The sequence below is a fragment of the Seriola aureovittata genome, chromosome 10 (genome assembly GCF_021018895.1).
Source record: "Seriola aureovittata isolate HTS-2021-v1 ecotype China chromosome 10, ASM2101889v1, whole genome shotgun sequence".
NCBI classification, from domain to species: Eukaryota; Metazoa; Chordata; class Actinopteri; order Carangiformes; family Carangidae; genus Seriola; species Seriola aureovittata.
This window is the reverse complement of record NC_079373.1, coordinates 7,440,027-7,463,881: the sequence shown is the minus strand read 5'-3', so window position 1 is coordinate 7,463,881 and position 23,855 is coordinate 7,440,027. Positions and strand designations below refer to the sequence as shown.

Sequence of the window (23,855 nt, the reverse complement as noted above, 5' to 3'; positions counted from 1 at the left end):
GTGACTGTCACCACCATTGGCTACGGAGACAAAATCCCTCAAACATGGATAGGCAAGGCCATTGCCTCCTGCTTCAGTGTCTTCGCCATCTCTTTCTTCGCTCTGCCTGCTGTAAATATACATTTAATCTAAATCATATTCATGAGCAGTAAGGAAAGACTTCATTTTTATTAAACTTATTTTGTTTCATTTAGTCCCAACCTTATTACAACCTTATGACTGCTGTTTTTCATTTTAGTTCCTTTTTTAGTAATATTCTACTGATGTAATGATAAAACATGAATTTACCTACCTACATCTTTAATGCGATATAAATGTATCTGATTGAAGTGGATAAATGGATATAACACAATGCAAAACCTAATTTTTCCCCAATTAGGGCATCCTGGGCTCAGGGTTTGCTCTTAAGGTCCAACAGAAGCAGAGACAGAAGCATTTCAACAGACAGATCCCTGCTGCAGCCTCTCTCATTCAGGTAAATGTTAGCATGGTGCATCTAGATTTGTTTTACTGTGAAATAATAGAAACGATTTTGAATTCGCCATTATATTGATATACTGTATACCAAAATGAAATTCGGAGCCTGGTGTGGTATGTGATATGCTGGTGCATGCATTCAAGCTTTGTTTAATGTGAATACACATTTGAAACCAGGTCTGACACAGTCTATCAGTGATTTAATAGACGCATTTCCTCTCCACCATAGTTTGTATTGGGTCATGAACGTGGCTCCAAAACCTTCTCGGTCTCATTCTTATTTTTTGAAAAGGTGCAAACTTAGACTTTGCAGATCTTGCCAGTGCAAGCTTCAGCAAACACTGGAAACTGAACAGAGAAAAAAAAAGTAATAGTGTTTGTTGTCTGGAAATCCCCACTGAGCCATGGAAAAGGTGAGCTGCATACCACTTGCCAAGAGTGAAATGGTAGATGACCAAGTAGCTATTTTGTGCCAAAGCTAACCATTACAAGGATTACAGTTACCCCGAATACACTGAGACACAACCACACACAGTTTAGACACCTGCGACACAAAGGCACCTGAATGTCTGCAGAACTCTCGACGTAAAGAATTAAGTATCAATTAATCAAACATAATTTACATAGCACAGAATTATAAAAATGTTAAACCAAAAACCATCAGCACTTAAAGCAATTTACACATGTGCCTGAATTTGTGGCTAAATATTGCTGCATCACTGACATAGTCCTGTGGTTGGTTTAAAACTTTTATTGTGGGAGGAAGGAAGAAAAAAGGACAATGGTCGCAGCGTTTGTGGATCAGCGTGGTGGCTAACACTATTTCTATGTTTTAACCTGCCCCCCTTCAGACACTGTGGAGGTGCTATGCAGCAGAGAAACCAGGTGGCTGTGCTGCTACGTGGAAAATGTACGTCCTAACTTCAGAGGCCGTCACCACAGTGGAATCTGACAACTCCAGTCCTAATGTTAGGAAACTGAACATATCGGTAATTATTCAATTTAACTTAAATTTCGAGCCAAGGGAATTGTGTGGCTCTTGATTTGTAGAGTTTTCAGCTGTGATTGATTTGCTCTTCTCAGTTATTACCTCCGCCAAGGAGGTTATGTTTTCACCCGTATCTGTTTGTTAGTTGGTTTGTTTATTTGTCAGCAGGATTACGCAAAAAGTACTGAACTGATTTGCACCAAACTTGCTGGAGGGATGGGGCATGGTCCAGGGAGGAACCCATTAAATTTTAGGTGCAAAGATGATTATAGGGGAGGTTCCAGGATTTTTATCATCGCTTTCCTTAAAATTGCGAGATAACAATAACAATAGCAGTTGCGACATAGCAGTGAGACAATTCATGCAGCTGTAGAGCTGTATGACTTGTATAATGCTGATGTCATCATTTCGCACAACAGATAATAAAACCATACAGCTGTCTTGTGTAAGGATTAAAGACAATAAATAAATAGAGCTATCCATGAGAACAAAAGACATGTAGGATTCTTTGGCCTCTACTGAGAGCAATTCTAGTTTCCCTTTGAAACAGCTCTATATCCCTAAAATATTAAGTATGTCTTTGATGCTGTGGGCTAAGGCGCTAACCTTGTGACACCCTTAGTTTAAATCCAAGCAGAGACTCTTTCTTGTCTCTCTCTCTCTTCCACTGTTGATTGTGTCTCTTTACTTTTGCCATTGAGGTGAAACACCTAGAAAAATAACAGCAGTCAGTCTTTAAACTTTGGACATGTGACCGTTTATTTGTTTTTCCTCTGATTTTTAGATATCTCATTTAGATATGACATTGCACGTATTTCTCATACTGCATATGAAAAAAAAAAAAAAACATTTTTCTTTTTCAGTAAACATTTGGAATGATCCTTTGAACCTGAGCTGTGGAACGTCAAGAACTCTTCAAAAGCGTCAGAAAAAGCCATCAGACTGTGATACTGCAGGGTTGTTTTGCATACGTCTGGCCCACACCATATTGTCTCCTTGTGCAGTTCACCTTTCACAACAATATTAGCTATGTTGCGTCCGGGCCATACGGCATAAAAGGGCAAGTTTAGTTCCCACAAGCGTACACACACGTGGAAGGACACACAACACAACACAAAACACACAAAACTCGTACACACACAGGACCCCCCCACCACCACCGCCACCACTCCCCCTCCCCTCGAAGGCCTGACTCCACCAGGATGACTCGAGGCCTTTGTCTCCGCCGCACAAAGACTCAGTCAGTTGAGATGATGTCACCGCCGCCTTTCTCATGGGAGTAAACCTTTGTCTAGTAGAACAACAACAAAAAAATCTTTGTGTAGCATTGAACCCACATATATTGGGGAGAATGAAGGCTGCTTCCGCTCCTTTCTGTTTCAGCATGTGACTCTCTCCTCTGACTTTCCTCTCTCCCCTTTCTCTGTCTTTCAAGACTCTCTCTCTCCCCTGTTTCTTCTCCGTTTAACAGACTTTATTTCCCCCTCTCTTTCTCCTGTCTCCTCTCTTTCTGAGTATTTTTCTCTGCCCCTCTCTGCCTTGTCTCTTTCTTGCTCATTCACAATTCACAATGGTCTTTCTCCCTCATCTCTCTCTCTATCTGACTCCACCAGTCTGTTTTCTTTTAATCTTCCTTTCTCTTAAACTCAGTGTATATGTTACAGTTTCTTCCTGTCTTTCCATCATTCTCTCTCTTTTCTCTCTTTGAGTCACCACCCCTCCTCTCTCTCACTCTCTTTCCTAATGAGTCATTCAAACTTTGGGTATTTGGATTGAACTGCTGGCCACTTGTCAATGCCAAAGTCTGACCCACTGAGTCCAGATAATTGAGTTTTCTACAAAGGCCACGTCCATGACGTTGGTGTGGGTTAGTCTAAGGATTGGACTGGGGGACCATTGAGGTCCAGAAACTCACTGACACATAACACATAGCTGTGAAAAACTATGTGTTAAAATGAGATTAAACAGCTACCGCTTATGTCAGCAGCGTGCAAGCAGAGAATTTGGGAAGATTGTGATGTATAACAACAGTATGAACTAGGCAGGTAATAAAAGAAAATGATGTGTCTTGGTATGTCAGTGTTTTTGGCATAGCGTGGGTTTTTAACACTCGTTTGGAATGGCTGGATAAGTCGATTCATTGTTCCGAGAATAATGTTTCCTGGACAATTTTGCACGCCTGAACTGTATTCAAATGTGCTGTGCTACTACCAGGCTATCACTTTGCACAAAATTAATGTTCAGTTACAGTGTTACAGTCGTAGTGTTTATCTTAAATGGAGTATAAATGATTTACAGTAAGACTAATTGTCACCACTATTTCTAACATACAGCATTGGAAGCGACCCAACAGAAAAAAAACCCCCAGCATTTTCATGTATTCAGTGAAGATAAGATCCACACAGACAACATGCATTAGTTAGCAAAGCGCAGAGGGGGCTGCTTTGGGTTACAAAAATCTCTCCAGTCTATATTAGAAAATTTTGCTGGTGGATCAAACCTTTACAGTAACACAAGAGCTGGAGCTTCAGTTGGAATGGTTTAATCTATGAGACCAAACTCCTGGAGCCCTGTTGCAGAGAATGAAACAATCATTTATATACAGCCGCACAGAAACAACCTCCATGCAGCAAACTGCTGTCCAGAATACAGAGTGGGCCGTGTTCAAAGCCTCTATGGTGCCAGTGGCTTGTCGATATGGCAGATATGTCAATAAGTCAAGCGTTTATCTTGTGAGCTTTGGGCTCCACCCAGGTTCAACTTTGTCACTGATTCTGTTTGTGATCTTCATGGACAGAATCTTTTTGTGCAGGCACGGAGTGGAGAGTGTTGCGTTTGGTGACGACAGAATCACACCTCTGCTTTTTTTTTTTTTTTTTACTGATCTTTTATTTCCATTTGCTTCATCAACCGCGAGTGTTCGGTTTCCAGCTGAACGCGAATTAGCTGGGATGAGATTCAGAATTTGAAGTCTGAGGTCACGATAAAAGGAAAATGTCGCATTTGCCTCCTTCAGGTTGGAGGTGAGTTTTTTGCCCAAAGTGAAGCTGTTGATGAACCTTCGGGCCACGTTCACCAGCAGAGATGCAGTTTAATGTCAGACATCAAGACTGGTGCAGTGTCGGCAGCAATGTTGCCTTTGTGAACTATAACTAGGCAATGCTTTGATAGACGGCTTAACTTATTTTCAAAGGGAAAGTGTGAAGGAAGGCACAAAAGCACCCTGTATACAGCATCAGGACAATGTGTCACTTTGTATTTATTCATTTGCTGTACGTCAGGAGCAGTTGTAATTCTGTTGATTATTTCCAGCTATTTACACTATGGATTTACAAAGCTCATTCAACTCTACAGATCAGTATGGTTTTGCTGATTATAAGTACACTTGTGTATTAACGGGGCTGATGTTTCCTCTGTCTGTCAGAAAAGGGGGACCAAGAGGAGGTTGAAGTCCAGAGGTAATGGCTCCATGGGTGTGGCCTCAGAGAGGGCTGTATCAATCCCCCAGATCACCTACGATCACATCGATGACTCAGTGGACAAGAAGGATGTCTCATTTTTCTCGGAGGAGCCGAGGGGCAGTGTCGAAGGTAATAGAGCGAAAAGAACACTGCTCAGTGACAGTGACAGTTTGATATGAAATAGATATCAAGGGTTATTGTCACTCAATTTTTCATATGTTCACTCTGAGGTCCTCTAAGTCTAACACGTTTTTCTTCCAGCAACTCTCAGACAAGTCAACCAGCCAAGATTACACATGAAAGATCTAAGCCCTTTTTTATTACTGCTTAATCCAACTGACTTCATTTTGGATGTCCTCATAACAGAGTTTTTATTCAGAACCTGACACCTCAGAACGCCATGTTCTCTGAAGGTGTTTTTGAAGAAGGTGTTTCTCAATTGCATTGGTTATTGTTGTGTAGATATCTTTGCAGCTTTTAATACAGTTTAAGGCCAGCTGGCAATGAGGCCTGTGTCATGTGGAGCACATTCGACGAACTGAGTTACTGCAGTAATGAAACCAACCTTTTTCTGTTCCTTTTAATACAGTTTTGTTTGATGAAATAATGCGTGTTGAGGGATGTGAAATGAGGTCATGCTGCCTTAAAGGCCTTGGAAATCCATTATTTCAGTAAAAGTTTGATGTGTTTTTTGCATTCAGGGAATTCAAATGGCCAAAACAACTCCATGGGAATGACATTTGTTATGGCAGTTGCTTTAGAAATATTAGCTGTCAGCTAATATTTCTGTTTGTCATTCTGATTTTAAAAGTCTGCAGATATAATACAAACAATACACTTATACGAGTGGAGTTACCACAAAAGCTAGAAAGTATAAAGCCAACATCGATAGATTTGATATTCGACTGTCATTTTTAGAGCTAAACTCTTGCAAAAGGTTGCAGTTTTATTCTCTCAGTTCATACAAACTGTGTAGACCATTACACATTATTGGAGGAGTTGTTATGTGCTGGTTTCTCATTCTCACACAGTAAACAGAGGCCCTATCCTGATCCCCTTAGAGCCAAGATGGCTGCCAGGTGTCTCTAGCAGGCCAGATGGAAGCCATTACAGTCTCAGTGGTGATTAGAGGTCATGGTTACAAGCTCTTTACTGCTTCACTTGTCCCCTTTTCTGGCCACAGACACTCACATTGGGCTTAGGTAGAAAAAAATATGGACTTGTCAAGGTTACAAGTGGGATTTCTTTTTATACCATTTGCAGTTTACCAATATTGCTATAATCTTGCCAAAGCCCAGTTGTGTAATCTTTGTGTCATGAGTCTGAGAAAAGCTCGACCAGACTGATTATGTTTATTTCAGATAATTCCACGTGCAGATAATTATAAAATTTTACCTATAGTGATTCCTAATTGTTGCCAGCACTCATACATTGCCATAGAAACTATGTTTTTGTTTTAAATGCAGGTCTGCACAAGCAGTATATCATCGATGGCTGATTGGTGAAGGGGGCGGTTGGTTGACTTCCTGTGTTAAAAGCCAACCCTGCCAAATGAATTGACCTAGACTCCGGGTTAATAAATGCACTTAATGAGTTTTTCCTGTCAAAGCGTGCAGTCATAAAAGGAGCTGGAGCAACATAAACTTGACATAAAGGCACACCATCACAAGAAGATCAACCACTTATGAGGGGAAAAGTTGTTTAAGATCCACCCAATTAAGCAGGAAACTACGAAGGAGAACATGTGCTTCGTGGAACGTGTGTGTGGAAAAAACTCAAAGTTAATGCAAAAATCTAATCAGTTAAACATCACATTTTATCCAGCATCCATTCACATATTTACACAACAACATGCACCATAATAAGCTGTCAACAGGTACAATCATTTTGTTCTAATAATACATTTTTTTTCTTATATATTCACACAAGGTCAGACAGGTTGAGACTATGGAGTGGAAAAATGAATTGGACAAGCTGGTGATGGTATAAAACCTTGTGAAGGAGCCAAAGTCTGCAGCCTGCTGTCACTAATGATAATGGGTAGAGCTGAAACAGCCTGAGACTGTATGATCTTTGCTTCAGAACCAAGCCATAAAACAGGCATCTGCGATGTAAACTGTCTACACCAGGGCTCCTGCTTTTTTTAGTTTATTGTTTTAAACATCGCTGTTTCAACCTGGCACCAGGCTCATGGATTTCTTAAAAAAATACTTCGAGAGATGCAAATGTTTTCTTAACAATTGCTATTAAGACAGGTCACACAGCTGCTGAAAGAGTCATGTAAACACAACATGCGATAGGTTGTATAGGTTTTATAAACCACTTGTCCTATTTAGCAAGCTGGTTTCATTTCGATTTTGCTGTACGGAGTTGATGAGTCAGCATAATATTCTAATGCAGTTTGATTGTTTCAGACCAGTAGGGTTACTGCAGGGCAGGAGGGAGCAGCAGGGTCTGAAATGTCAAGAGAGTTAGTAAAATGGCAAATGTGGGCAGAGAATGAATGAATGCATGAATGAACTGCGACACACTGTTGGATTAAAAGAATGTATGAATGGATAGACAGTGTTATCTGTGCTTCCATCTTTTCCCATACTGTGTATCTGGCCCAGAAGTTGCATATTAACAATATTTTCTGGCTTTCTTCGCAGGTATCACTCGGATGTTCAGACAGACAGGTGAGTCTTTCTGACTCCCCCATCACAGCTGAGTTGCACTGAACGGGACTCCAGAGATTAGGTTTTCCGTTTACCAATATTTTAGTGCACTCAAGTTTCCATTCCATAATCTTATGTTTCAAGACACAAACTGGACCAAAATCCAAGTGACAAGAAGACAACAATGAAGCCTCTTTTATATGCCTGTTATTCTTTGTCCAAACGACAGACACAAAGACTGATTATATGGTGTGTGTGTGTGTGTGTGTGTGTGTGTGTGTGATCACTGCACTGTCTAACCAGCAGCCCCTTCCACTGGTTAAGTACTCCTTTTTCTCCTATTAAAAACTCCTCTCTGTTAATCATTAGCTAGGCTGCCTTTTTAATGTGGCCCAGACAGTATTTTAATTAGACTCGCTGGCTGGCTGGGCCTTTGTCCCCAACTGGACCAAACCAGAGCCAAGCAGAGAGAATTTAGACACTGGTCCTGGGTTGACCTGGCCTGTTTTCTTTACTGGGTGCCCTGCCAACACCACGGGTGAGGAACAGGGCTGGCCTGGCTAGGAATGGGCATGGGCCTAGGGGACCGTGGGGACCTAGACAGGGACACCGGAGAGAGGGAGGGGGTCGGGAGTTGATAAGCGGCCATTGTGGAGCACCAGTGGTCAGAAATAAACTGGTCATTGTTTGATTTAGTCAATGTCCGGCTTATCGCTCCACTTATCTGTCTGGCCCCACCTACCTCCCTGTCTGTGAGAATCTCTCAATGGAGCGCCCTCTCTCTCTCTCTCTCTCTCTCTCTCTCTCTCTCTCTCTCTCTCTCTCTCTCTCTCTCTCTCTCTCTCTCTCTCGCTCTCTCTCTATCTCTATCTCACTGACTTTTTTTCACCGCACTTATTTTCTTTCTTTCTCTCTCTACTGCCCTTGGCTCATTCTCTCTCAACCAAACACGTTTGCACTGATGGGCTAGATAAACTACATAATGTTAATAAACCCTTATCCTGTTTGTGTAGCTGATAAGCCGGTTCACGTCTCCTTCAGTGAGCTAAAGTTGGGGCTAAAGGTGGCTCTGGTTAGCTCTAGTTACCCCCCCGCCCCCCATCCCCTTTCTCTTTCTCCCACTTTCTCTCCCTTCCTCCGGCCATGTTTCTCTCTCTATTGCTGTCTATGCTTCCGGATTGGACAATGTTAAACAAACTCGATGATGGAATACAAGAGAGGCTGAATGGCTTTTACTTGAATTGGAATGGTCACTCTGTTCTCGGACACAGATTTGCCTCTCCATTCTTTGTCACAATGGAGGCCTGGTGGTTTGGAGGAGAGACTTGTCAAACGCTGCTGACAGTCTGACTGCAGGTCAAGACCCTGCTACACATGTTGTTCTTTGCTGTTGTTTTTAGCCGCGCCAGCAGCCATCCAGCTGCACTGTTGAACTGGAGCACTGCAATTTCTGCTTCTGCACATGTTGTTTCCTGATATGAATTGTCAAATTAAAAAAACTTCCTCTCATATGTACAGGTTTTTGAAAACCTCCATGTTAATTTACAATTGTAACACTTATATTTTACACTAAGTGGTTGAACACTGAAGGAACCCATTGATATAAGATGTGTATATTTCAACTTTTTTTCCTTTTTTCTTTTTTCTTTCTCCTGTCTTTCTTTCCTCCTATTTTAATCATTTTTGCATGGCATCAGGCCCTCCTCATTATTCTTGGTCGTCTTTCACTCTGAGCTGCCCTGGCTCTCCAGGTATCTTTGTTTCTTTGTGTCTGCTTTTGTGTTACGCATACTCACAATTATAGCAGCTTATTTTGGAAACTATGTCCATTAATAGTTACCTAAAGGTCCCATATTGTACAAAGATAGGTGTCATGTCTCTATTGATTATGAAGCAGGTCTAGGCTCTTTATAAATACTGTGAAAGGTACACTCGTTCAGTCCACAGAGAAATGCACACATCCTGTATTCAGAAAACTGAGCCTTGAAATGAGCTGTCAGGACTTCTGTAACTTTGTGATGTCACAACAAAGCAGCCACTGCTCTCAGCCGTGCCCCAAGCCCCGCCCACCTGAACCCATCATCCAGCCTAGCAGGATTTGGTTTCTCTGAACTTTTACCTAAAATCTGCTGTATTTTTTATTTAATCACTCAGAAAGAAGTCATGAGTGAACGACCTGCTGTTACTATAATCCTGAGAGAGGAGAGGATCCTGAGAGAGGAGATGTAAAACTACATTGAGATGGTTTTGGTACTTCAAATAAAGCACTGGAAAAGTGTAAAATATGGGACCTTTAACTCTTTTGTATCTTGTAGCTTCAGTTCTATACATTGCAACTATCCATTTTTTTTCTTTCCAATCAAAATTATTTAATTGAAAAACACTTTCTCAATATAAATGAAGCAGATTCTAACTTATGTACAGTTCACAAGCTCAATATGAGTGTACTAAAATGTTATATCTGTTATTTTTGTGCTTTGCAGTAAGGCGGAATCATGACAACAGCACCTCCATCGACATCTCCCGCGCCAACAGCTTAACCGATGAGCTGGACTACATGAGTGAAGACATTCCCCTGCCAGTGGTGACACACAAAGCTCAGTAAGTCCCAGAAAGTTTCCCCTCAGCTCTTCTCTGGAGCCCTCCCACCCCCCCACCCCCATTTCCCTCCCATCCATCACCCTGCACTGACCTCCATTCTCTGATCCATATTATACTGATTTCCCTACTCGTCATCGTACCTAAAGGCCTTTTGTGAGACCACAGAGCCCCTCTAGCTGCTGTCTAAATGAAGCTGTTTTGTTGAACTCTCTTGAGGGTTAAAGAGACTCTCAAGGGCCAAGGCCATATCAGGTACAGAGAGTTATAAAGGGGATTATCCCTTTAGTCTTGAGGGAAATGTCAAAGAAATCCTTCTCAATAGGTTGTAGGACATGTAAAGGTACTGAAAGCTTGTCGCCACATGCCCTCTTAAGGTTGGGAATTCTCCGCTGTTGGTTGCTGTGTGAATTGCAAATGCGTTGCGATGACGTTGATTCCTCCCGCTTATCCACTCATATAAATGAGTTGCATTAATGTGAACCAAAATGTCATTCTGATGTAATTAGATTTTCTTTGCTTCCTGTATTAACATGCTGTAGCAAAGAATGAAATGTTGAACACAACAACAATTCGAACCCTTCATTTCTCTGTTAATTCCTTCTGTCTTTACACCAGTATCAACAGATCACATGGTGTTTTCACATGTTTACACCATGAGCATTTACTACAAGTGTTCACATAGAAGCAGAGTGGACAGACACCATGTCAACACTAGTGTTTAGCTTAATCCCTGCAGTGGGAGACTGTTTGAGTGCCTTTCCCACTGGGATGGAGTCATGTAGCAACCAGATGCATCTAGATTAGGTGATTACGTACTTGGCTTTGGAAAAGCTTGAGTGCTGCACGGGGTTATCATGTAGTTGATGTTATGTATATATGGTTGTTCTTGGTCATGAATAATGGATACGGTTAATCCATAGTGTACATCTGCCACAGTGAGCCGCAACACTCTTTAATGCTCGAGTGACAGCTCATGTGCACTGAAGGCTGTGAGATGCAGTTTGAGTGTTGTGATGTGGCACTGTGACATGTTGACATGTAGTAGTCCTTTGCTTTACATTTAGTCCTTTGTATGTGCATATTTTGGTTGATTTGTTACTTTTATTACTTGGTATTCCCATAATGCTTTGTAGCTGATGTTTAAAGTCATTTTTTGATGGTTCCATTTTCTGACCAATGTGTTGATTCTCATAGATGTGTGTTTGTGAATGTTGTTTATAACCACATACTGTCTAATGCCTAACAGGCATTCCTTTCCCTCTGCTAGCCCTGCTAATATACAGTCACCCCTGTCACCCAACTCCATCTCTGGCCTCTGGCTTTTCTTTCACACTCTACATTCTCCTCCTCTCTGTGCCCTCTTGAAAACAAAAAGCTTAGTGCACCTTTTGTACAGAGTTATTACCATATAGGGCAAAAATCTTACGCAATATCTGATATTTCTTGTTTTTAATTTACTAATATTGAAATGGTGATAAAATGCTCTCCAACCATCCAGCCCTTTTAATTCAAATGAAGACATTAACAAAACAAACTTGAACAGTAAAATGAGAGTTATGAGCAGTGGAATGCTTCTTCTCTCTCTTGCAGTCTTTTGACCTGCCCGTTTGTGGCATTGGTCCAGGACTCTTTCTCCACACAGCACTTGAATTCCACAAGGTACTGTACTGGCTCTCCTGCTATTCTTCTTTTTCTCTTTCTCTTCCTTTTCCCCCACCTCTCGATCCCTCCATCTACCCTGATCTTATCTGAGGGTCCAAAGAACACCATGGAAAATGTCAATGTTGAGTTTACACAGCACAGAAACCGCGACTAGCCACCACCCAAACTCCTATTAATCATTTAAAATGTGATATATCTGCGCCACTCCTGGAAAATGTGATTATAGCATATTTTACTTTTTGGGTGGTTTTTTCCTCAATAGAAACCTATTGTTTTTTTAAATTAATGCTTAAGAAAAAGTCTGCATCATTCTTGAAACTTCCTGTCATAGCCAGACTCTTGCAGTGTCTATGCTAGTGTCCATCCTTGAATCAAATAGTGTGACGATACTTTAACAGTAACTGATAACTGTGCTGATATTTAAAGAAGAAGGTAAGAAACATAAGCAAAGACCTGGTTGTCTATGCATAGATTGTGCCAATATATTATTGACTGCCGTCTAAGCTGCATCATCGTCTCTATCACATATTATTGTACTATAATATATATTATATATATATATAATAGACGCAAGACATACATGTGCAAATTCATGTTTTGGAAATTTTTTAATGGCATTTTTTCTGTTCAGTCATTCGTCTGGCTGTGAATCCTGATGTTTTTTTAAAAACTGTTACATAACTGCAGGGGCATAGGTTGCATCTCCATTGCAGCTACCAAGTTTATTACTGTTAAAAGTAGCAGACTCTGAATCCCAAAGTGCTCCCAAAGTTTCACTGAATACTCCAAGCATATGCAAAGAACACACGTCATGTCTACTAATCCAGCCCTTGTTCTCCTAACAGAAGATGGCGCTCCTCTGTTACAGTAAACGGGCAACATGCTGGTACAATATAGTATAGAACAGCCCATAGCGTGTTGTTTTAGGGCCCTGTTTGCTCATGACAGTCCCAGTATCATTATACATTATACAAAGACTGCAGCCTGTGTTACAGTCAGCTTGAATTGTCATTTTACGTTACGATGGCTCTTGCACAGTTAATCTCAATAAAAGCATGTTGTCAGATTCGCTGCTTAGTTCATTAATCTGTAGTCCTTTAATAAAAAAAGACTTTAATATTAATCTATCAAAGAAAATTCAATAAGTCTCATCTCATGGCCTGGACACGTGTACATGGTTTTATCTTTTTCATATCTATCTATGTGTGTGACTATTTGTGTGTGCATGTGTGTGTTAGAGCGCTAGCTGTTAATGCCCAAGTGTGTGAGAGCGAGTCTTCCAGCTGCAGAGACAGACAGTGTCTATTTGTATCCATTGCAGTGCTGCCGTGCCCATAACTCAGCTGTAACAGCCAAGCTCAGAGTTGAGCCATGCTGGGCACTCCCATAACAGCTGGTTTGTTTTGCCCCTAGTGTCACGCCACTAAGGACAGCACTGTCATTTGGCATCCTTATCTGGATTTCTGCAGACAGCTACCAGATCCACCCTTACTGCCTGAGGCGACTTAAACACGCACATACACACACACACACACACACACACACACACACACACACACACACACACAAACATGTATCAGTTTTCTGTTATTTTATATTCAGGAATTGGAGCTTCTCTACACCCATCAATATAGCTGGCTGTGACGTCTCTGGGCTTCTGAAGAGGAAGTGGTGCAGGGCAGCATCTACACGCAATCATGTCTTTTTCTCCTCTAGACCCAAAACACACTCACACACACACACACACACACACACACACACACACACTGATAAGATAAATCTTTGTGATGACTTTGTTTGTTTGTTTAAAACCAGCTTACGACTGTGATTGTTGGATTTTATGAAATGTCTCAAATAGAAAAAAATTCAAACAAACCATACACTTGTTCCACAGCCGTCAACATAGCTCTTCCCTCTTTACTGTAAACACTTCCTTCATTATTTGTTTACTTGGCCCTGTGTAAATGAGGCTTGATTTTGTTACAGTTCAGACAAACACTGATTTCCGTTGATTGTGTACATGCGTTAGAAAGTGTGAGAACCAAGTGGCTTAGTGGTTTGATATGATACAGTGTGTGTGTACAGCTGTACGCTTTGAGGATGTACATTTCTGAGATTTACTGGTTAACTGTTGAATGAAATCATAACAAACCCCAGTGAGGCTGCTGATCCTAAATCCACTCCAAAGCAGGTTGACTTTTACCCTCTTGAAGAATGAGTAAATGTTTCCAAGTACACTTCTTAGGCCCCAAACAGAGGAAGGTCTTGTTTAGCTGATTGCAGTGATTGTGTCCTATCTTTCTCTCTCTGCTCTCTGCTGTGATTCCCTTTTTTCTCTCTGTTCTCTATAACTGCCTCATCTCTCAGCCACGCCGTGCACCCAAAAAACCCATCCCCTGGTTCTTTACTTTGTCAAGCAGCACCAGATCAGTAATGTCTGTCATCTCGTGACCTGAGGCAGTCGTCTCTTTTCTCTTGCGGGGTGTGGCCAGGTTCCCTGCCCTCCTCCTCCTCCTCCTCCTCCTTGTCTCCTTTCAGACCTGTAAAAGCTTGCATTGGCCACCTACAGGCAGCTCTTAATTAGTTCCCCTCTTACAAGCTAGCTGGAGATAAACAATGAAAACCCACTGCAGCGCCACAGGAGGGACTGCAGGCGGAGACACATGCATCATGGCCCGTCGTCTTCAAGTAGGGGCCTCTCTCTGCTGAGCAACTGGCGTCTTTTGTGCAGAGCTCTGAACAAATTGACTTTTTGTCTGTGAGGCTTCTGTATGCCTGTCTTGTACACTGTACCCTGATATTAATGACATAGAGGGGCGTTTCAAACATATGGTGTTTAGTCAAGAGGAAAAATCTAAAATACATTCATGGTTAATGTCGCAGGAGTCTTTTTAAACCTTGAATATTGTCCCTTTGACAAATGTTTGTGATATAAGCTCCTACCACGGCAGCCCCCCCCCCCCTTCTTTTCCTCAACCTTGTGCCTGAAGACCTTTGCCAAGAAGTTATTTTATAGGGCTTCATGCAAGATTCAGCAGTGAATCTAATGTGAAAATATCCAATAAATCCTCTTAATATTTTTGGCTTTACTGCCAAGTATTAAAATGACAAACTAGACTCGGCAAGGGCCCCACTTTAGGCACATGCACAAGACACAAATGCACACATATGCACACGGACAAACGGATGGGGTAAGATCTGTGGCCTCCTGCCCTGCAGCAAGAAAAGCTGCCCGGGTGCTGTTGCCTTATGAAAAGATAGAGAAAGGAACTAAGAAAGAAAAGAACAAATTGTGCCCCAGTTTCTTGACTTTCTGCCAATTTCTAGAGCATTAAAAAGACAGAAAATAGTCTTGGGGCAGTAAAACAGCCACGCACTGATTCATATTCTCTGTGCATGGAGGGATTCAGAAGTTAATCTCATTACTGACTCTGGGCTTTTTATGTGGTTGCTGACCTCCACTCTACCTTTACTCACTTGGACGTATTAGAAATAGTTTAATTGCTCTCACTTGGCCAAAATGTAACCAGCATAAATGCTACACTTAGGCTGGCAGTATAGTGCAATTAAAATAGAAATTGGCTTGTTCTTACAGGCAATAAGTTGGCTGGGGGTGTTGGGGTTTGAGAGTATACAGGCATCTAGTCAAAACCTTTCAAAACTTCACCACAAACAATCACTACCCCCATTACGCCGTGTCTTCATTTGGTAAACAGTGTCATGCGATTACTGTCAACAATTTACAGGTGGGCTTACCTGCATGTGAACCGGCTGACTTGTTATTGTTTATATTAGATGGAAGGATTGTGACAATAAGATTAATGCAATTTCAGGCAAATCCATCCTTTGAATAAGCTTCCTGACTGAACATCAGTCTATCCTACCAAGACAGTGTTTCCTGCAGTGGGCTTCGGGGATCATGATAGATCGCTAACATTATTGACACGTATGTAGAAAAATCCAGCTTTCTGAATATGCTAAACTTATTAGTACCCCACTACCACCTCTCACTGCCTTCCGTTTGAAACTCAAGAAGCCAAGAAGGCTTGGGGGCAACATCAAACTGAACCGCAGGTTGTCCTCAGAATTCAGTCAGTGACTGTTGGATGCCTTAAGTCGCAGTTTTTAGTGTGTTTAATGCATTTATATAGTTACATGTCGAAGCATCAACAGTGCCCAACAATGCAGCCGCAGATTACTTTGTCTTTGTCTCCAATTATGCCAAGGTGTCCTTTGCTATTGAGCGGTTGTTACCTGTTGCAGTAACTGTGTTACACCTCATAGTGTGTATTTCTTGTGATCTTGTTGATGTGAGTCATTCAGAACTAAAGCATTTTTCAGAAAGACTGAAACTGAATAAGTTTTACATCTGCAGTTGAGGGTTCTTCGTCACCAACAATCTTGGTGAGAATATTTTGTTTGAGTAGACCACTATTCCTTTATGCTTTATGTTATTGCAGGTCAAAAGTGGGCTTTCTGGTATGAGATTACTTGCGGATGCACAAGGTGGGGAATATCCAGTGTTAACAGCACAGCCTACTGCAGTAAAAGTCATCAGGCTTTTTTCTAAACTAGTTATTTTTGAGTGTTATATAGTTCACGTGGATGAGATACTGTAAGAAATACTTAGGTACTTGTGAAAAAAAAGTTACTTAAATTTAATATTCCTTGTAAAACAACTTCCTGATTGGATCAGGGCACACTAATCTAAAACACATACGAAGATGATACGGTGAGATCACTGGCTGCTGGAGCAAATTCTCCTACCAGGGCCAAAAGAGAACCGGCAGGCTATCTTTTATAGCGTATACGTCACACCCAGGGCAATAAAAAGCATTTTCATGAAGTACTTAATTAAAGAGTTCATTTTCTCAGGCTTGACACTGGCCATCCCGCATTAATGAAGGCCCTCGTGCTGCTGTTTTAAGGGGTGAGAGTGTTTACTCCTCCTCAGTGGTGCTGGTGGTTCTGGGAGGCTTTTTATGGCGAGAGACCATCAGTGACGGGGAGGAATGGCCCACTTTATGGCCTCTCACCGCTTGTTGGAAAATCCAGAGACTCAGCAAGCAAGATCTGCATAAATAAACCGGCAAAAGGCAAAATTAAAAGATACTCTCACCACCATGAATTGCTGCATCCACATGATTGCCCGGTCTGGGTGCAGTGGTTGGAAATTATATGAGCGCCATTTTTGGTTCTATTAGCATGAATGAAATCTGCCTGGAGTGCACACAGTGGTAGATTGAAGTGAGCCTCTCACTGTACGCTGGTTTGGTGATTATCCTGATGTGGTGCAGTGTATCAGAGTTCAGTCCAAAATCAGCATGAAGCAGGCCAGACCGTGTAGCATAGCAAGATGCAGCAAGACAAAAACAGACAGGCCAACAAGAGGTGGGTTCATAACCTGTAGTTCAGTATCAGTTTCTCTCTTTCTGAGTTATTTGACGTTATGTTCTGTGTAAAAGATGATACTGTAGAGAGGTGTGTTGTTGTTTTCCACGTCTTTTCCCTCCAAAATCTGAAGTGGGGTCGCTTGGAGATTCTTGCAGTGTACAGTAGCAACTCATGATGATTTTACTGTTGGACTTCTAGTTAGTTGCTCTGGTCAATAATCATATAATATACTCACAGTTAGAGCTTAACAGACACTCTAATAATGAGGGTTATTTCTGTTGGTATGCTGCTTCAAATGCTCACAAATCATGACTGTTGCGCATATGTGCGTCTGGTCATCTTAATACTGCCTGATAAAATAAAGAGGTCAGATATGTGTCTGGAGCAGAAATGTACAGTATGTTTTGAATGTGTGTGGTGTGTGTGTGTGTGTGTATATGCGTGCGTGGCCTCAGGAGTGCATTTAAAACCTGCAAATATCTTACAGCCCTACCCCTAGGTTTCCCCTGTGCCCTGCGTTGCTTTGTTCAGTATCAGTTTGTCTTCATTCCCCCAGCTAGACCCCATCACCTGTAGCACTGTACATGTAGAGCCAGGTGAAACAAAAAAGACAAACATAGATAACGATAATGATAATGATAATGATAATAATAATAATGATAATAGTAATAATGATAAGAGGAAATAAAAACAAACGGATCATGGAAAAAGAAAATCGACTCAGGAAATTGCTGTTTTCACATGACTCACTGAGCCGCTTCGTGTCACAGCTGCACTTTCTTTTGTTTAGGGGCAAGACAATTTCAGACTGGAAAAAGTATTGCTGTTTTGATTAGACCTAAGTACTGTTAACAATTACACACTCACAGGACAAATTTAATGACAATTAGTGTTTTTGTTAGCTGCCTTCAGAATTTAATTGTTTCCATGCAGGACTTTATTTGGCTATTTGGAATTTGTTTTATTTAATAACGTTTGTCCTAATGGATTGTAGCATTACAATAATGAGGTTAAATATACACATTAAACAAATTTACCAACATAATTACCCAAAATTAAATTATTAAGATGCCAGTAATGGAAGTCAGAACAAGGTAGCTTGAGGATATTTTTTCCCCACACAAACACAGCCATAAACGAACTGATGATAAACTCTGGAGGACATGGAAATGGTTTTCATTAACCTTGATTAATTGTCGCACAATTAAATTCACATAATCACATTAATTACTGAACAGGAAGTAACAAAAATCACACATTAATTACTAAAGCGGAGGTTTTGACAAGAATTTGACGTATGCAATTTTGTATCCATTCTATTAAATGTTTTGATTAATGGTAGTTACAATTATAGAAACTTTATATTAAATATTTCATTTTTATTAAATATTATAGACAATAGAAGAAAAAGAAAATGCCAGAAATAGCAGGTTATTCATCTTAAGCCTTTTCTTTTCTGTAATTAATTAATGTATATAGGAATATAGGTAATTGTCCCTTCTAGTTTTCCATGAAATTATCAAACTCCATTCTACAGTGCATTCAGAAAGTATTCAGACCCCTTCACGTTTTCATATTTTGCTATGCTGCAGCCTTATGTTTAAATCATTTAAATAAATTGATTGCTGTAGTACAGGTTTTTATTAAGGATATCACTGTACTTTGCTCAGTTCAGCTTTCCCTCAACCCTGACCAGCCTCCCTGTCTCTTCCCCTTAACCCCCACCCCCCACAGCATGATGCTGCCACAACCATTGGTTAGCATTGGGATGGTATTGGGCAGGCCAGACACGATGCTGTCGGGGGGTGCCCCGGTGGCTCACCTCGTAGAGCCATTGTGGTTAAGTCCTTATCGCAGCAGCTCGGGTTCAAGTCCTTTGCTGTATGTTACCCCCCCCCAACTTTCCTGAATTTCTCGCACTGTAACTATGGTAAAAGCAGAAAGCCCAAAAACTAAAAAAAACTAAAATAAAAATAAAATAAAAAAAGGACATGATGCGTAGAATTGAGGTCAAACAGTTCAATCTTAGTTTGATCAGACTAGAGGATCTTGTTCCTCACGGTTTGAGATTCCTGTAGTTGTTTTTTTGTGCAAACGCCAACCAGCTTGTACTGAGCAGGAGCTTCTGTCTGGCAACTCTGACATAACCCCCAGATCGGTAGAGTGCTGCAGTGATGCTCGTCCTTCTGGAAGTTTCTCTGATCTCCGCACAGGATCTCTGGAGCTCAGTGAGAGTGACGGTCGGGTTCTTGGTCGTCTCTCTTACCAAGGCCCTTCTCCACTGATTACTCAGTTTGGCTAGGCCGTGAGCTCTGGGTAGAGTCCTGGTTGCTATGGAGGCCACTGTGCTCTTTGGAACCTTCAATACAGCAGAAATCTTTTTGTAGCCTTCTCCAGATCTCAACACAATCCTGTCTGCGCTCTGCAGGCACCTCCATCCACCTCAAGGCCTGGGTTTTGCTCTGATATGCGTTGCCAGCTGTGAGACCTTCTATAGACAGGTGTGTGCCTTTCCAAATCATCTCCAATCAACTTAATTGACCACAGGTGGAGTCCAATCAAGGTGTAGAAACAGAAAGGTGATCAAGAGGAATAGGAGACACCTGAGCTAAATTTCAAGTGTCATAGCAAAGGGTGTGAATAATGTGATATTTCAGTTTTTCCTTTTTAATAAATTTGCAAAAAATTCTAAAATTCTGTTTTCACTTTGTCATTATGATGTCCTGAGTGAAGATTGATGAGGTGGGGGGAGGATTAATTTAAATCGTTTTAGCATAAGGCTGCAGCATAGCAAAATATGAAAAAAGTAAAGGGGTCTGAATACTTTCTGAATGTACTGTATGTCGTATTAAACAGGTCTTTAATTTGATGAACAATGCATTGACCCTGATTTTACACTTGTTGCTGACTGTCATGAATAAAACAAAGGCAACAATTCAAAGTTACCTGACAATGAGTTATCAGTGCTGCTTTCTTTGAGAATCAGTGGTTTGAACTTCTTGGTAGTAACGGGTAGCAGGGTTTGTTCAAAGTTGAGTTCTCTGAAATAAAGTTTCAATTGAAGTCCCATCCTCAGAACTTTTCTTATCACTCTGACCACTGTGAAAAACAACAAGGTGCGAGACTCATTTGCCTCTATCACGGTGCCATCACTAGGCTTTGCATGAGTTTTATAGGCGACACCCCTCACAGCCCCACACATTTGCAGCTTCACCACAGAGAGTGCGCTGGAATTTGGCGCGCTCTTTGCTTCTCAGAGAAACCCAACCGCAGTGTTTTTGTGGTTGTGGGATTGGAAGTTTATCTTACATGTGACAGCTTGGCAGTACGAAGAAAAAGATAAGCAATGCAGAGAATTAAAGCGACGAGAAAAATACTTTTCTTGTACATTCACTGTAGTCTTATGATAAAGTAGTCCGCAGGTTATCAGTCACAACCTTAAATGCCTCTGAAACCAGATGTTTTAAAGCCTCTCTGTCACCTCCACCCCCACAATTAAGCACACGCACATACACACATATACACACTTCTTTCTACTCCCCAAGTGTATTTTTTCCACTGCTGTTAATAGGAGCCATATAGAGTCCAGTTCATAATGAAAGACCCCCCAGGGGCCATGGTAGTAAATGAAACTAATAACCCTCTAAATAAGTCTTTTCTAGTGTTGAAAGGCCGGTCTCTTTATACTGAAAGTGTATATGTGCTGTAAAGTCTTTTCCAGCCTACTACTGTAATTTTATGGCTCTGTTTTATCCTTTTCTTTTAAAGCCTGTCAGAGAAATTGGGAGGGAAGTCAGGGAGGGTGTCAGTGGATCAAAGTGCTGCAGGCTCTCCTAGTTTCAGGCTCTGAGATGTAGTAAAAAATGCATAAAATTACATCATATAAATATCTGGCATGTTGTTATCTTTTTTATGAATTGAGTACAACAATTCCTAGCTTTATACATATGGCACATGTCATGATAAAGAGTGGTCAGAAAAGTCATGCAGTAAAGAGTGACATAATAAGACAGTATAATTCAGGATTTCCATGCTTTGAGTGAGAATTTGTCTGCAGTTGGACAGAAAGTGTTGGTTGCGTGTGAATGGACTTGACTAGCTGCTGAAGGCCTCTGCTGTATAATAAAAAAGAGGAGAGTAGTATTAGATGGTAGAAAAAATTGTAAAATTGAAATATAAATATTAAAGTCCTAAACATTATATCTATCAAATTCAGCTAATGATTAGTCAAAGTTGAAATGGATGGACTGTAATTTTAAATCTACCAGACCAAACCACTTATCGTGTTTTGGATGTGTAATATAGATACAACAATATACCATCATAATAATAAAACCACAAAAATGGTACAACAGGATATACACTATAAAAAATAAAAAAAAAAAGATCAAACAAATGCAAATAAAAGAAGGCCTTCAAAATGCATGTGTTTGAAAAGCAGGACAACACTAAAATGAGGAGTGTGACCTCATCAGAGATATTTTGATGGTGACAGAGATGATGACAATGTTCCACAGTTAGCTCATAGAAACACTGTATACACCACGTGCTGGTGTTTGTCAGAGCAGGGCACTGTGGTGTAGCTACAGTTAAAGTTAAAGGGTGGGGATGGAACAAACTGTGAAACATCATCGCAGAGCCCGATTCACACTGAACACATCTACAGGATTTAAAAACAACAAAAAAAATCATCCACATTTGGATCTAATTAAAATGGCTATAGCAACGATTTTACAAATACTAGAACTGTATTATATTTTTATAAGCTTTTCTATATTTCTGTACTATAATCTAAATAATGTTATACTGTATATATTCCATACTATATTATACTATATTATCATAGTTATACTATTATTATTATTACACTATATTGTATTATTGTCATATTTCTATATTAATACCAATAAGTGGGTATCATTCTTAATCATATTACTGCATATACTATTCTGGTGTATGCTTTTTTATAGTGGTAGATATCATATTACATACTATACTATACTTTTCTACTACTAAGCACACCACTTTCACCTCACTTGAGATGGTGCTGCATGATTAGTGCAACACTGGTTGTGGGTACTCCATGTGTATTATGTGCCTTCTGATTTTTGAGTTGAATTACACTGTGTGGTTTCTATTTTTATTTCAGTTCTTATTTTTTATTTTATATTCTTGTAAGTATAATTTACTTTTCTCATTTATCAAAATTTATTTGTACTTATTTCTGTAGTTCTGTTGCTGCAACAACTGAATTTTCCCTCTGAGAAATGTCTTCTTATTTATCCTACACTACTAATACAGTAATATTTTAGCACAAAAATGTATTTAAAAAATATATACTTTTAATAGAATTTAGATAAAATATTTTTTAGTTATTTTCTATGAGTTCTATTAGGTATTCAAAGGCACAATTTGAGTGCAGTCACAAAACTGCTAGGAATAAAAGTCAGACTGTGAAATAATGAATCCCCTTTACTCCCTTTGTTTAGTCTAAAAATGAGCTCATCTAAAGCCTAAAAATATCTGTAAGAGCCTTTAAAAGAACAGCTTGTGTGACCTTTAACTGTAGAGAGTAAAATGTAACTCTGGTGCTAAACAAGTAAAAATTCCCAACAACAAAACTGCAGTTTCCTTAATGGTGGCTGCAGCTCTGGTAATCACATCTGCTTTTAGAACTGTTGGAAGGTTTTATTTTTACCCATTGTAAAAAGAAAAATAAGTGTAAAAAGAGTCCTTGTACATGAAGGTGAGACAGATAATTTAACAGTGAGAATGTGTTTCATCAGTAAACAAAGCTACTGGGAGGTCGACAGTATTTCAACAAGAGGTTTAATCTTTCAAACTCTTGAGCACACCATGTGTGTTTATGAGTTCTGAGTAACAGTATCTGTAAGTGAAAAGGCGAACATGCTCATGCTGTACATGACTCAGTCTTGTCAAATGCAGAGTTTTTTTTTTGTTTGAGCTTGTTTTGTTTGGGCTATAGATGCTTCTTTAGACTGTAGTCCTGAAATAACACAGCAGCGTAAAAAAGCCAAACGTCAGCAGTAGTACAGCGAGTGGAGGAGGGGAGCTGAGGAGGACTTATCGTCCCCTCTGTGACCAGCAGGCTGTGCTGTAGCAACATCACTGCTCCACTTCCTCTTCTCTTCACTGACAGGCAGCCTACAATCACTCAACTCTTTTTCTTTTTTTCTTTTCAATTTTTTTTTTCAATTTTTTTTTGTGTAGATTTAATAATTCGGCCTCTGCTTGGTTTTCCACAGAGAGTAAGAAGGAAATGGTAAGTGCAGGGTTGAGCTCAAGTGGAAATGTCCTTGTCGGGGTGTTTTCATGAGTTTGGTGTCTACAGTCGGGTGTGCCCATTACCAAAACCATCAACACCACCACCACCACCACCACCATCATTGCTGCTACCCCGGTCAACCTCTCTGCCTGCAACTCATTATGTTTCTATCCCACTTTTCCGATCTGTAGCAAGAAAAGAAAGAGAGAGAGAAGTTGAGATGCATGAAAATAATTGACAAAACCACACTTTCCCTCCTCTGTTTTTCTTGTTGCGGTCCAGCAGTGCTCAGGTTTTTTGTGTCAGACATTCTGCTCTGGTCGAGCTGT

General features: G+C 40.4%; 1 protein-coding gene across 2 annotated transcripts in view; it reads left to right on the top strand.

The window, feature by feature from the left end:
• The window catches only part of kcnq1.2 (potassium voltage-gated channel, KQT-like subfamily, member 1.2), a 162,925-nt gene that overhangs the window by 24,865 nt on the left and 114,205 nt on the right, over nucleotides 1–23,855 (top strand). For both annotated transcript variants that reach the window (XM_056387391.1, XM_056387392.1), the window contains exons 7-12: nucleotides 1–111; nucleotides 380–475; nucleotides 1,329–1,466; nucleotides 4,890–5,055; nucleotides 7,578–7,604; nucleotides 10,067–10,184. In XM_056387391.1, the coding sequence (XP_056243366.1) occupies nucleotides 1–111; nucleotides 380–475; nucleotides 1,329–1,466; nucleotides 4,890–5,055; nucleotides 7,578–7,604; nucleotides 10,067–10,184 (656 nt within the window). The remainder of the gene's footprint in view (nucleotides 112–379; nucleotides 476–1,328; nucleotides 1,467–4,889; nucleotides 5,056–7,577; nucleotides 7,605–10,066; nucleotides 10,185–23,855) is intronic.